Raw genomic sequence first — 12,178 nt, 5'->3', positions numbered from 1 at the left:
AAAGCCAAAGATACCAAAAACATTTCCCTAAAACTAGTTAGGCATTTTGCTCAAAAACTATTCAAAAAAATTACTATTAACCAAACTTTAACAAATGCAAACATACATTTCCATTTCAGCAAGCAAGGCAAAAATAAAAGGGGGAAAAAAAAAAGAGTAGTGGTTTTTTTTTTTGAAACTCTTAACTGATACTGTTTGAAGCTTTTCAGTGTCACTGATTTAACAGAAAATAAAATCCCACTTTTAAAAGATCCCACTATTATGTTTCATTCCAGAATTAGGAGAAAATGGATGGTTCACCTCCATTGAAAGATAAGTCTTTTTAAATAGCTGTTACAAATTCATACTGTTAGTAATAATGTGCTGCTACCTGTTTGCTGTGTTCTGCTGGTAATCCTTTGAGAAAAACAAAAACCACATACTAGAGAATGAGGTGGGGGCCTCTATTAGGAGTCATTCCCACTTCTCTCCTAGAAGCCACATCAAACAAAATGTCTTTAATTCCGAAGTGTGAAGTAATCTGTTCTCTTAAGGAAGACATTTTATTTAGAATATCATTACACCTAACTGTGAAAAGTCAATGTTCTTATTAGTGGCAAAGCTTGAAGGAACAATACAGTCTCCCAAGCACATGTGTGGCCATCAAGTACACTCAGCTGTCTACTACCATTGACTTTCTAAAGATCATTGGCCCCTCTTTTTGGAATAGTCAGTGGGAGACTGATATAAACTTGTCATGACCATTGAATCATATGGATAAGAAAATATCTCACACACTGAAAATCAGGGATCAGTAGTTCTTAGGTAATCTCCTTTCCCTACAATAAGATATAGGGGTTGGCTAGTGGCTTGGGAGGCTGAGGCAAGAGGCTCTTGAGTTCAAAGATAGCCTCAGCAACTTAAGTGGTTGGATTCAGATATTGTGGGGTGGGGGACAGTCCAGCATCAGATTCTCTTTGGAGGAGCTTCCAGAAAGCTGAAGAGACAGAGAATGCCCAATCTCTCAGACAATGGAAAACAATTACTCATCTATTCTTAAAATTTAGAATTAGGACTTCCCCCGCCAGATCAAACATCATAAATGGCTATTTATCTGCATCTTCTAAGAGGAAGAAGCAAAAATACTTTTTTAGAATCCAGATGCTCTGTTAATTACTGCTCCTTTTCAATGATTATGCCTCAATAAATAACTAAAAAGGACATTTAATCTTCACTGTCATCAGTATGCTAACACATCCTCTAACTCTGGGGAGTATCTTCATAAATTCCAGAAATCCTGAATAACCCAGAACAACCTGACAATCAAATGACAACTTCTTGATTAGTCAGTTAAGACTTATGTCATTGGGCAGGCCAAAAACCTAGATCTAAAAAGGAGGGAAGGAGAATAGAAATAAAGATTGGTACAGACAATGTTTTGGTTAGAGCTTTAAAAAAACACCTAGACCTTAGCCAGGTGTGGAGGTGCACACCTATAACCCTGGTGACTCAGGAGGCTGAGGGAGGAGAATCCCAAGTTTAAGGCCAGCCTCAGCAAACTTAGCAATGAGACCCCCAAGTAATTTAGTGAGACACTGCCTCAAAAGAAAAGGCTGGGGATGTAGCTCAGTGGTAGAGTGCTCCTGGGTTCAATCTCCAGTACCCCTCCCCACAAAAAAAAAAAAAAAAAAAAAAACACCCAGACTTCACACATGCATGTGCATGCGCACGTGTACACGTTCCTAAGATCAGGGGAACAGATTTACAGTGGCAAGAGGAGCCGAAAGCATTGGCACTGTAATTCCTCTTGTTGTTACCACTGTATATCATCAGATAACTTGCCAAAGGTGAGATAACTCAGGAATCTTCAATCCAACTGAACAATATGTAACTAGGCTTAAGATTCCTGAATTGGGGGCTGGGGTTGTAGCTCAGTGGTAGAGCGCTCGCCTAGCACATGTGAGGCCCTGGGTTCTATCCTCAGCACCACATAAAAATAAATAAATAAATAAATTAATTAATTAAAATAAAGATATGGTGCCCAACTACAACAAACAAACAAACAAACAAACAAACAAATATTCCTGAATTGTCTCATTCTCTTTACCTAGGAAAGCATATGATACAGAAAGGCTCCTAGATACAAATTTGTTGCTCATTTCCTACCTCCTTCAACATTTTACTTCAAAGTGCACAAAAATACAACAAAGTTAAATTTTACAATAGCCACTCATATACTAATCACCTAGATTCTATCATTAACATTTTACTACATTTGCTTTACAACATTTACCTATCTCATTTAGTTGTAGTTGGACAACACCTTTATTCCACTTATTTATTTATTTTTCTTTATTTGGTGCTGAGGATCGAACCCAGGGTCTCGCATATGCTAGGCGAGCGCTCTACCACTGAGCCACAACCCCACCCCAATCATCTTTTTTTAATGGATTTCAAAATAAACTGGAGATATTGGTATACATCCCCATAAAAAGTTCAGTAGGCAAATCATTCACCGAAGTCAGTATTTATTTAGTTTCTATTCTTAATGAAAAAATAAAACTTTACATACAATGAAATGCAAAAATCTTAAGTGTACATTTGCTAAGTTTTGAGAAATGCATACACCCATGTTGCTTGCTTGTTAAACTTCTTTTCTTTGGGCAAATTGTTAGCCTCCACCCCCATCATACTTTCATTACCTGATAGAGACAGGGATATGATACAATATTTGGTTATACATGCCCCTGAAGATCATTTTAAAGTATTCATTAAAAAAGGAAGCTAAATGCTCTGTGTTCAAACTGAGAAAGTCCTCAAGTGCTAACACCAGGTTTTCAAAGACTAAAGATAGCATCTGGTTTAACAATTTTAGAAAGCCTATTCTGGGTGATTTTATTTTAAAAATAAATTCTAACATCCATTTTCAAAGCTAATGGATCAGACAAATTCTAATTCATATAAGTCAGTTGCCCCATAATCTCATTAGTATATCTAAGTAAAATGTACTCAACTCATCTTATATGAAACAGAAAACGAAAGATTAAAATGAATAAAACTGTCCAGAAAAGGGCAGTGATCTCATTACTTCCTTGGGTTATCTGAGTTACAAATAATAGTATCGATAATAATAATAATAATAATAATAATAATAATAATAATAATGTATGTGGGTAAAGTTACCTTCCCATTTGTCACCATCAGAAACATTCTTCAGATCTAAATGTGGAATTTGAACACTTGTTGCTTCCCCTTGAACACCAATACTTTGACCTCCTGGCACTTCTGATTCAGTGTTGGCATTTAAATCACATATCTTGCTACTACAATCCTGTATTTTAAAATAAAGAATATATTTCACAACCATGAAGTTTTCCATTCCCAGCTTAAAGATAACCAGCGCATATCCTTATGTCTTTATTAGTCTACTATGCTTAAACAGTTAATTGTTCTACACCTACTATCCAAACTATTTTCAAACATAAACTTGCAATTACAATGTCTCATTGGGAAACAAAGTTTGGAAAGTATTTTCATATAAGCAATCCCAAAAAACCAACGGCTGAATGTGCAGATGCTGACTCACAACAGGCAGGGTGGAGGGTGTGGTAGGAGTGGAGGTTCACCAGATTGGACAGAGGAGTATAATCCTAGCTACTTGGGAAGGTAAGGTAGGAGGATCCTAAGTTCAAGGCCAGCCTCAACAACATAGTGAGGCCCTATTTCAAAATGAAAAATAAAAAGGAGGGGATGGCCAGGCATGATGGCACACAGCTTTAATCCCAGGAGCTCGGGAGGCTGAGGCAGGAGGATCATGAGTTCGAAGCCAACCTCAGCAACTTAGTGAGGCCCTTAGTAACTTAGCAAGACTCTGTCTCTAAATAAAATACAAAATAGGGCTGGAGATGGGGCTTAGTGGTTAAGTGCCCCTGAGTTGAAACCCCCAGTACCAAAAAAAAAAAAAAAAGGATGGGGATGCAGTTCAGTGGTAAAGCATCTTGGTTAACCTCCGCGCCCCCTCCCCCCCCCAAAAAAAACTGTTTTCATAACCAAGAATCTTATAACTAAAACTCGCAAATAAGTTACCACTTAACTACAAACATTTGATAAAAGTATTTATATTTACATCTCTTTTAAACCTATCCAATACAAGAATTAAAGACCAGATATAACTGGCATATAAAATCCTAGCAATTTGGGAAGCTGAGAGACTGTAGGATCACAAGTTCAAGGCCAGCCTCAGCAGCTTTTTTTAGACCTTGTCTCAAAAAAAGGAAAGGAATGGGGATAGAGCTAACTGGTACAGTACCCCTGGGTTCAAACCTCAGAAATATAAAGCAAAAGAATAACAATAATGATAACATTAAACCTTGGCAATTATAAGAACCATAAGATAAAAATATTTCTTACCAGAATCAAGTGTGACAATTTATCACTGTCAAATAACAAATATTCTTTCCTAAAAATATAAGTAAAGTTATTAGTATATTAAGAATAAAAAGGTTATTATTATTACATATTTCTTACCTAGATTCCTCTCTTCCCCAATTTAATTAGCATTTAAAATGTGAGAGGAGAAAATAACCATTGGGCAAATGCCCATTCTTTGGAGCCCTATATCTGAAAATCACACAATACTGAAAAGATCCACAGAATCACTTCAGATTTAGAAAAATTAAGTAATGCTCCCCACTTCCCTGTCAACACATGAAACCATCCCCCCAAAAAAACTTTTTATAAAAGGGAAATTAAAATCCACAATAAATAGAAACAAACAAACAAAAAAGCATAATGGGATTTTTGTAAAATAAATATTAGTTTTAACCAAATAAATAGCTTTATTCTCTCTACTTTGAGACTTCTAAAATTTTTTAAAAAGGTATAACTATAACTATGTTTTTACCTTAAATCTGTTTCTATCACAAGGTTATATTGTAATCAAAGGTTACTAGTTCTAAAATGCTCCCTCCTCTAAATATAAGAGTAGAATAAAAAAAAGGAAATTTTTAAAATTTTCAGATCACATTTTATTCCCCCAGAAAAACTCACCCCTATTTATTAAGAACAGGTGTTAACAACAAGCTGTCACAATTGATTTCTACCTATTCAACCAGTCAACAGAGCATTTGCTATTATTATGCCGACTTTGGGAAACTTCTTTTCCCAAAAAACACTTGTAAAAATTTACAATACAAGCAAGTGCCAGTTCTAACTTGATCTAAATATGGCAAGTCATCTCCTCAGATACATAATCATCTCATTCTTGCTGAGTGTAAGAAATGAATTAAATTCCCTGAAAAGCTCAAGGCCTTGCTTTGCTTAGGTAGGATGAGTATATTCTACCACTAGCTGACCAAAGCACCTAATCCCTTAAATTTGAGAAACAAGAGTGTTAAACATGCAAAATGTAATCCACCTAAGCAAGGTACTCTTTGGATCTAAAAACAAGTTTGCTAACCTATACAAGTTGAAGAGGAAAGAACTTTTCCAAAAAGATTGAGTCCTCACTAAATGGATCCTTATTGTTCTATCAAATCCAGATGTCATCATTCTGGGGATGCCTGTAAATGCTGTTAATCTTAAATCTTCAGCCCATAACTCCAAAACTCCCTGGGCTGGAAGAGGATCATTCCTGCCTCCTGAAAGGAAGCACAAGGAACTGCTGTAAGCAGAAAATCTGTGGACCTTCAGAGTATGGGGACGCTCCAGAGACATGGCTCCAAAGAATTTACTTACCTTCAGAGAATAGGTTTCCTATTCACAATTACGAGACAATGGTATTAACACAAGTTACCCTGGCCAACAGGCTATCAGCAAATTAGTAATGCTGTTTTGGATTTCCAATTATTTAGAATCTAGTTTGCAACTTCATTACTGATATGTTTTCTGTATATCAAATCTTCTTTCCTAAGAAAGTTATTATGCACTTCTTGGCATATCTGAAAGAATGATGCAAAGAGACCCAAATCCTTTTCAGTGCCTTGAAACACTCTAGAAAGCTTTAACTCAAAGGGATTCTATCTACCGAAACTCTACATCTGGTTGACATCTCATTGCCTCAGGCATTGCTTGCTCTATTATAGCTGGTCAAGGAGATGAACAAGTACCATTGCTTAACTACCATTCTTGGAACACACCAAGAATGAGTTCAAAGAAGAAATGAAATATTCTGTACATTACCTGTAGAAGCCAATATGTTATAATCTTTTGGTTAGTTAGCCCCAGCTGCAAGATCATGAATTAACTCACTGACAGGTATACTCTAAGTATCAATAAATTCCCAATTGTTCTATAAATCACTTACAAGTTTTAGATGTCTCCAAGAAGGCTGCGTTCTTCCCACTGAATGCTTTCCAAGTTATAACTAATGTTTGTCTGAAGTTGTTGGAACTCCTGAATATTTGGACATTTAATGTTTTATCCCTACTACTAAAACAAGAAGCTTGAATTTCTTTTAGATTGCCTAAACTGTATGTCATAAAGTATAGATTAATCTAAATACTGCACCCAAATATCTGTGAAGAGTTATAAATATAAAAATGATTTATTAGTTAAAAACAAGAGAAATATTTACCTCTCAAGATGGCCTTCCTCACTATCACCATGGTCACTGCATGGCTCTAATAGTATACCTACAGACTGGAAAAAAGAATACCACCACTGTATTAATGGAGCTCCCAACACTCATATATGAGAGAAAGTGGCCAATGAAATTAAGATACTAGATTATGGGTTAGTCATAACAACAACCCTCTTTAGCTATCATTTAAAATAACAACCTGTGGGAACTGGCATTTCTTTGTACAGACAGTAACTTATCATCCCTCAAAATCTGAATCATATTAAGCATAGTAGGGATCCTGCATTACCATCAATATTATTATTCTCCTGCAAAAATGGTGGCCTTCTGAGTTTACTTGTCTACTACTATTTGCTTTATTTTTCCTTAGTCACAAACCAAAGTTGGTGAATTCCTACAGGAAAAAGAAGAGTCCTGGAGAACTTCACCAGATTCCTTTATCATGTGCATTTGAAATAAAAACTGCTTTCCACTCAGGGTGCTCCTCAGACACAGGAAACACCTTCCCCCAACACACACAAACACACACCATTTTCCAATGAGCTTAGTTATACCACCATCATCATAATTCCCCCACAAATTTAAAAACCTCCCAAGTCTAATGCAAATACCCTAAGCATTACTATAAGGTATACTAAATTTTTGGTGGTTTTGATGATCATCTCTAAAATCAACAAAATTTTAATTTTCTTCTCAGATTTTTAAAAAATTACCACTTGTCCAGTTTTGTTTAGTGTGAAATAAAGTGCACAATTATCTGAAAAAAGCTGATCAATTACCTTTTCCCTTTTCTAACTACTTATCTCCACAAAGCTGAACTGTCTCCAATAATCTATAGCAGCAGATTGAAAACAGAAGTAAAAGTGAGAATTGAGGTGTCTTCTAAGTCAGACAGGCATTAATATTTGCAAACATAAAACAATGCAACTCTTTAAACTACAAAATTTTTATGAATAGTTGTTTATTAAGAAAAAATGGCTGGGCATGGTGGTATGTGTCTGTAGTGCCAGCTACAAAGGAGGCTAAGGCAGCAGGAGAGCTTGAGACCAAATTTCAAGGCCAGCCCGAGCAATAGAGTAGGAAAAAAAGGTGGGAAGAAGGAAAGAAAAAGCAACCTTATTTATATTTTATTATAATGCTTAAGTAAATTAATATTTTTAAATTTTTTGTTTTTATTTCTAATGTGATAAATACTGATAGATATACCTATGTAAATAAAAGCTCTTTGGGATCCCCATAATTTTTAATAGTAAAGGGGCCCCAAGACCCAAAGTGTGAGTACTGATGTAAAAATTGTACTTCAAGCAACCTTTAAGCTCTAGAACACAGCCATACATTCTGAAGGTTTCTAGGCACATTAAAAAAAGAATTACCCAATATTTAAAACATTACCCTGAATAAATGCTTAAAATGAGCCTTAGTATCTATTTTTTTTAAAGTTTCTTTCTTTCTTTTTTTTTTTTTTTGTAGTTGTAGATGGACAGAATGCCTTTACTACAACAGCTGCCTTCTTAAAAATAGAGATCTGGGTACACCATTCCCTTTGTTTCAAAGATTTCTATAGAAAACTTTTCCTTCAGTGAAGAAAATCCCGTTCTTTAAGATAGTATTCTAGGCTCCATACAAACCTACCAATATTTCCTTATTTTCTACAATATATCCTCCCACAATGCCCTGAACCCTACAATTACCAATGCTTCACTAACATCCAACATTTCCCTGTAATCTTTACTCATGCTATCCATTAAGTCTCCCCTATAAACTTCTAACAAAATCCAACCTCAAAAAGACTGTGTCTGAAATCCCCCTCCTCCAAAAAGCCTTCTATAATTATCCTGGCCAGAAATTCTTTCCTCTTCTATAAGATAACATTGGTTATATTCAGTATTATAAACTGCATGCATGTCCAATATAAATTATGTGTTCATATTTTTCAAGTAACCAAGTATTGCATATTACATTAAGCAAAAATATGCCAAACTAAAATGACTTATTCAACTAAGAAAATTATTATGTATTTTAGCTGGAAAAGGTAGGAGGAAAATGGGGAAATGCTGAGGTTTTTTAAAAAAAAATTTTTTAGTTATCAATGAACTTTATTTTTATTTATTTATATGTAATGCTGAGAATTGAACCCAGTGCCTCTCACATGCTAGGCAAGCACTCTATCACTGAGCCACAACCCCGGCCCAATGCTGGTTTTTTTCCTCAAGGTCAAGAACCCATCATTCATAAATATATCCTAAAATCAATTTTTAAAAGAATTCTTGCTTTCTTTTGTGTCTCTCTGTGTTGTTTTTTGTCTGTTTAGTTTTTAGCACTGGGGATTGAATCCAGGGACACTCTAAAACTAAGCTACATCCTCAGGCCTTATCTCTTGAAGTTGCCCAGGATGGGGTAGAACACATGATCTTGCCTCCCGATTCACTGGGATTACAGGTGTGCACCACTATATCCAGCTCCTGTTTTCTTAACAAAGTAATATACAAATTTAATTCAATAAATTATTATTATTTTAATTTTCAGTTGTAGATGCACACAATACTTTTTTATTTTCTATTTTTTTAGTTATACATGGACACAATACCTTTACTTTGTTAATTTAATTTGTTTAGTGGTGCTGGGGATTGAACCCAGTGCCTCACACATGCTAGGCAAGCGCTCTACCACTGAGCCACAACCCCAGCCCAGGACACAATACTTTTATTTATTAATTTTTATATGGTGCTGAGAATCAAACCCAGTGCCTCACACATGCTACGCAAGGTGGGTGTGGGTGGGTTGGGGCGGGGGCAATCAGCAAAGGGATTTGTTATAGCCAGTGAAATAGAAAAAAAAAAAAAAAAGTAAGATATCCTGAAAGCCAAATGTAGAAGGATTATCAAAGGAGCAGAATTACATAATTCAAATTTTGATATTCGGTCAAGTAAAATTTTATATGAACATCACTGGTGATTTCCAAGAGAAGTTTGAGCAGAATTATGGCTGAAAAGAATGAGAGGAGCCAGACACAGTAGTGCACACCTGTAATCCCAGCGATATGGGAGATTGAGGCAAGAGAATCACAAGTTCAAGGCCATTCTCAACAATTTAGCAAGGTCCTAAGAAATTAGTGAAACTCTCTCTCAAAATAAATAATAGGGTTAAGTACCCCTGGGTTCAATCCTTGGTACCAAAAAAATATATAAATAATAGTAGTATGCTATTTATCTATGATGTATTCTAGACAAAACTGCACTGTGCCTTAGGGCACAGATATAGTCAAGCCCTTCCAGAATTTTATTATAAACAGAAACAGTTATCTTGATGTAGGCTATATCAGTATGAAAGGCCAAGAGAGAGTTTTTTGGGTTTTTTTGTTTTTCCCCTGAATAGGGGAGAGATTTCAGTTTTAAAAACATTGTTTTATCAAGGTGAGAAATGAATTACAGTAGAAGGGGTAGAGAGAGAAGATGGGAGGGGAGGGGAGAGGGGATAGTAGAGGATAGGAAAGGTAGCAGAATACAACAGTTACTATTATGGTATTATGTAAAAATGTGGATGTGTAACCCATGTGATTCTGCAATCTGTACTTGGGGTAAAAAAGGGAGTTCATAACTCACTTGAAGCTAATGTATGCTAATGTATGAAATATGATATATCAAGAGCTTTGTAGGGTTTTGAACAACCAATAAAAAAAAAAAAAGAATAAAGGAAAAAAAAAAACATTGTTTTATACCGATGGATGATTCAGTAAACAGGCAGATACTGAAAATCTAGAAAAGGGCAAGGGAACAACTACAAAAAGCACTAACTGAATAGGTAAAAAGGGATTAATCAAAAAAATACAAATCAGTGGAAGTAACAACAGCAGCTGAACTTGGGGACAGTTTTCTTTCTTTCTTTCTTTTGGTACTGGGGATTGAACTCGGGCACTCAACCACTGAGCCACAACTCTAGTCCTCTTTTGTATTTTATTTAAAGACAGGGTTCTCGCTGAGTTTCTTAGAGCCTTGCTTTTTGCTGAGGCTGGCTTTGAACTCACAATCCTCTGCCTTAGCCTCCCCCAAGCTGCTGGGATTACAGGCATGCGTCACTACACCCAGCTCTGGGATAGTTTTCTAGTTAATAATCTAATAGGACACACACATCACACACACACGTCTTCCCTTCTCATTCTTACTGGGAATTGAACCCAGGACACTCTACAAATGAGCTATATCCCAACCCTTGATATTCTTTTTAAGATAGGGTCTTACCAAGTTACCCAGGCTGGCCTCAAATGTACAATCCTCCTGTGTAATGGGATTACAGATTTGCATCACCACACTCAGATACTTTTACTTCCTTTTATCTTCAACATAATTCTCTAATGTAGGTATTACCCCAACTTGTTCATGGGAAAGCACAAAGTAGCTCAGAAGCCAGGTTATCTTGGCCAAAGTAACAAGTTATTAGGCTATTAATTTGTAAAGATCAGGCTGGAATATAGCTCAGTGATAGAGCACTTGCTTTGCATGTGTGAAGCCTTGGGTTCAATTTCTACCACTACCCAAAAGAAAAAAAAAAAAAGCCTGCATTCTCCCTTGAATGTGTACACCTTATTGTCCTAAATTAATCTGTCTCAATTAAAAATAAAAATTCAAATGTGTTGATTCTAAATCCCTTGTTATACTTACTTTCTTGTATGGATTAGACTGGAAACGTGAAGAAAACTTCCTTATCTATTCATTTAGTATCTTAATTTAAACTTACCAAAACTATACCTGGAAATACATCTTGAAAGTCCTGCCTTTGTACATTTTTTTAAATTAATTTTTTTAACATATGACAGCGGAATGCATTACAATTCATATCATACATATAGAGCACAATTTTTCATATCTCTGGCTATATACAAAGTATATTCACACCAATTCATGTCTTCATACATGTACTTTGGATAAAGATGTCCACCACATTCCACCATCATTTCTAACCCCATGCTTCCTCCATTCCCCTCCCTCTGCTTTTGTGCAATAATTAATTGCAATTAATTATTTTACAAAACAACGCTACCACCAACAAATGTGACAGTGACAATATTTTAGTTATTTTAAAAATATGATGCTTGCCTTGCATGCAAAAGGCCCTGGGTTCAATCCTCAGCAACCACACATACACATAAACACACAAAAATAAATTAAATTTAAAAAAAAATAAAAATATGTTCAGGGTTTTTTTCTAATTTCTGTGTAAAGATCCCAGAAGTGGGGTTCAGACTGTGCCATCCTAAAATATGCCTCTTTTGTGTAATGATTATATTGAGCGGATTAGTTTGTGAAATTGCAAACACAAAAGTGCTGAAGTTTGAATCCAGGGCCTTACACATGCAAGACCCCAGCACACTACCATATAGTTACAACACCCACCATACAGTACCCTTTTTTAAGAGAAATTTTCTATATAATGTAAATATCCATTCATAAGACTATCTCCTCTGTACCAGGAGAGAAGGATGAATAAATGACTAGAAACTCTTATCAGTCTGCTTATTGAACCTTACTTTTGTTTAGGGTACTTTTCCTAGTCATCTCATTGTAACTAGGTTTTTCCCATACTCTTCTTTTTCTTTATCTTAAGGATGCAGGTATTTAAGCT

At 35.6% G+C, this 12,178-nt stretch overlaps 1 protein-coding gene across 10 annotated transcripts in view; it reads right to left on the bottom strand.

The window, feature by feature from the left end:
- The window catches only part of Fam13b (family with sequence similarity 13 member B), a 73,681-nt gene that overhangs the window by 17,162 nt on the left and 44,341 nt on the right, over positions 1-12,178 (bottom strand). For all 10 annotated transcript variants that reach the window (XM_076856900.1, XM_076856904.1, XM_076856902.1 and 7 more), the window contains 3 exons: positions 6,554-6,618; positions 4,390-4,438; positions 3,163-3,310 (listed from right to left, as the gene is read on the bottom strand). In XM_076856900.1, coding sequence (XP_076713015.1) covers positions 3,163-3,310; positions 4,390-4,438; positions 6,554-6,618 — 262 coding nt within the window. The remainder of the gene's footprint in view (positions 1-3,162; positions 3,311-4,389; positions 4,439-6,553; positions 6,619-12,178) is intronic.

Source organism: Callospermophilus lateralis, chromosome 5 (genome assembly GCF_048772815.1).
Source record: "Callospermophilus lateralis isolate mCalLat2 chromosome 5, mCalLat2.hap1, whole genome shotgun sequence".
Taxonomy (NCBI): domain Eukaryota; kingdom Metazoa; phylum Chordata; class Mammalia; order Rodentia; family Sciuridae; genus Callospermophilus; species Callospermophilus lateralis.
This window is presented reverse-complemented; position numbering and strand designations above follow the sequence as displayed.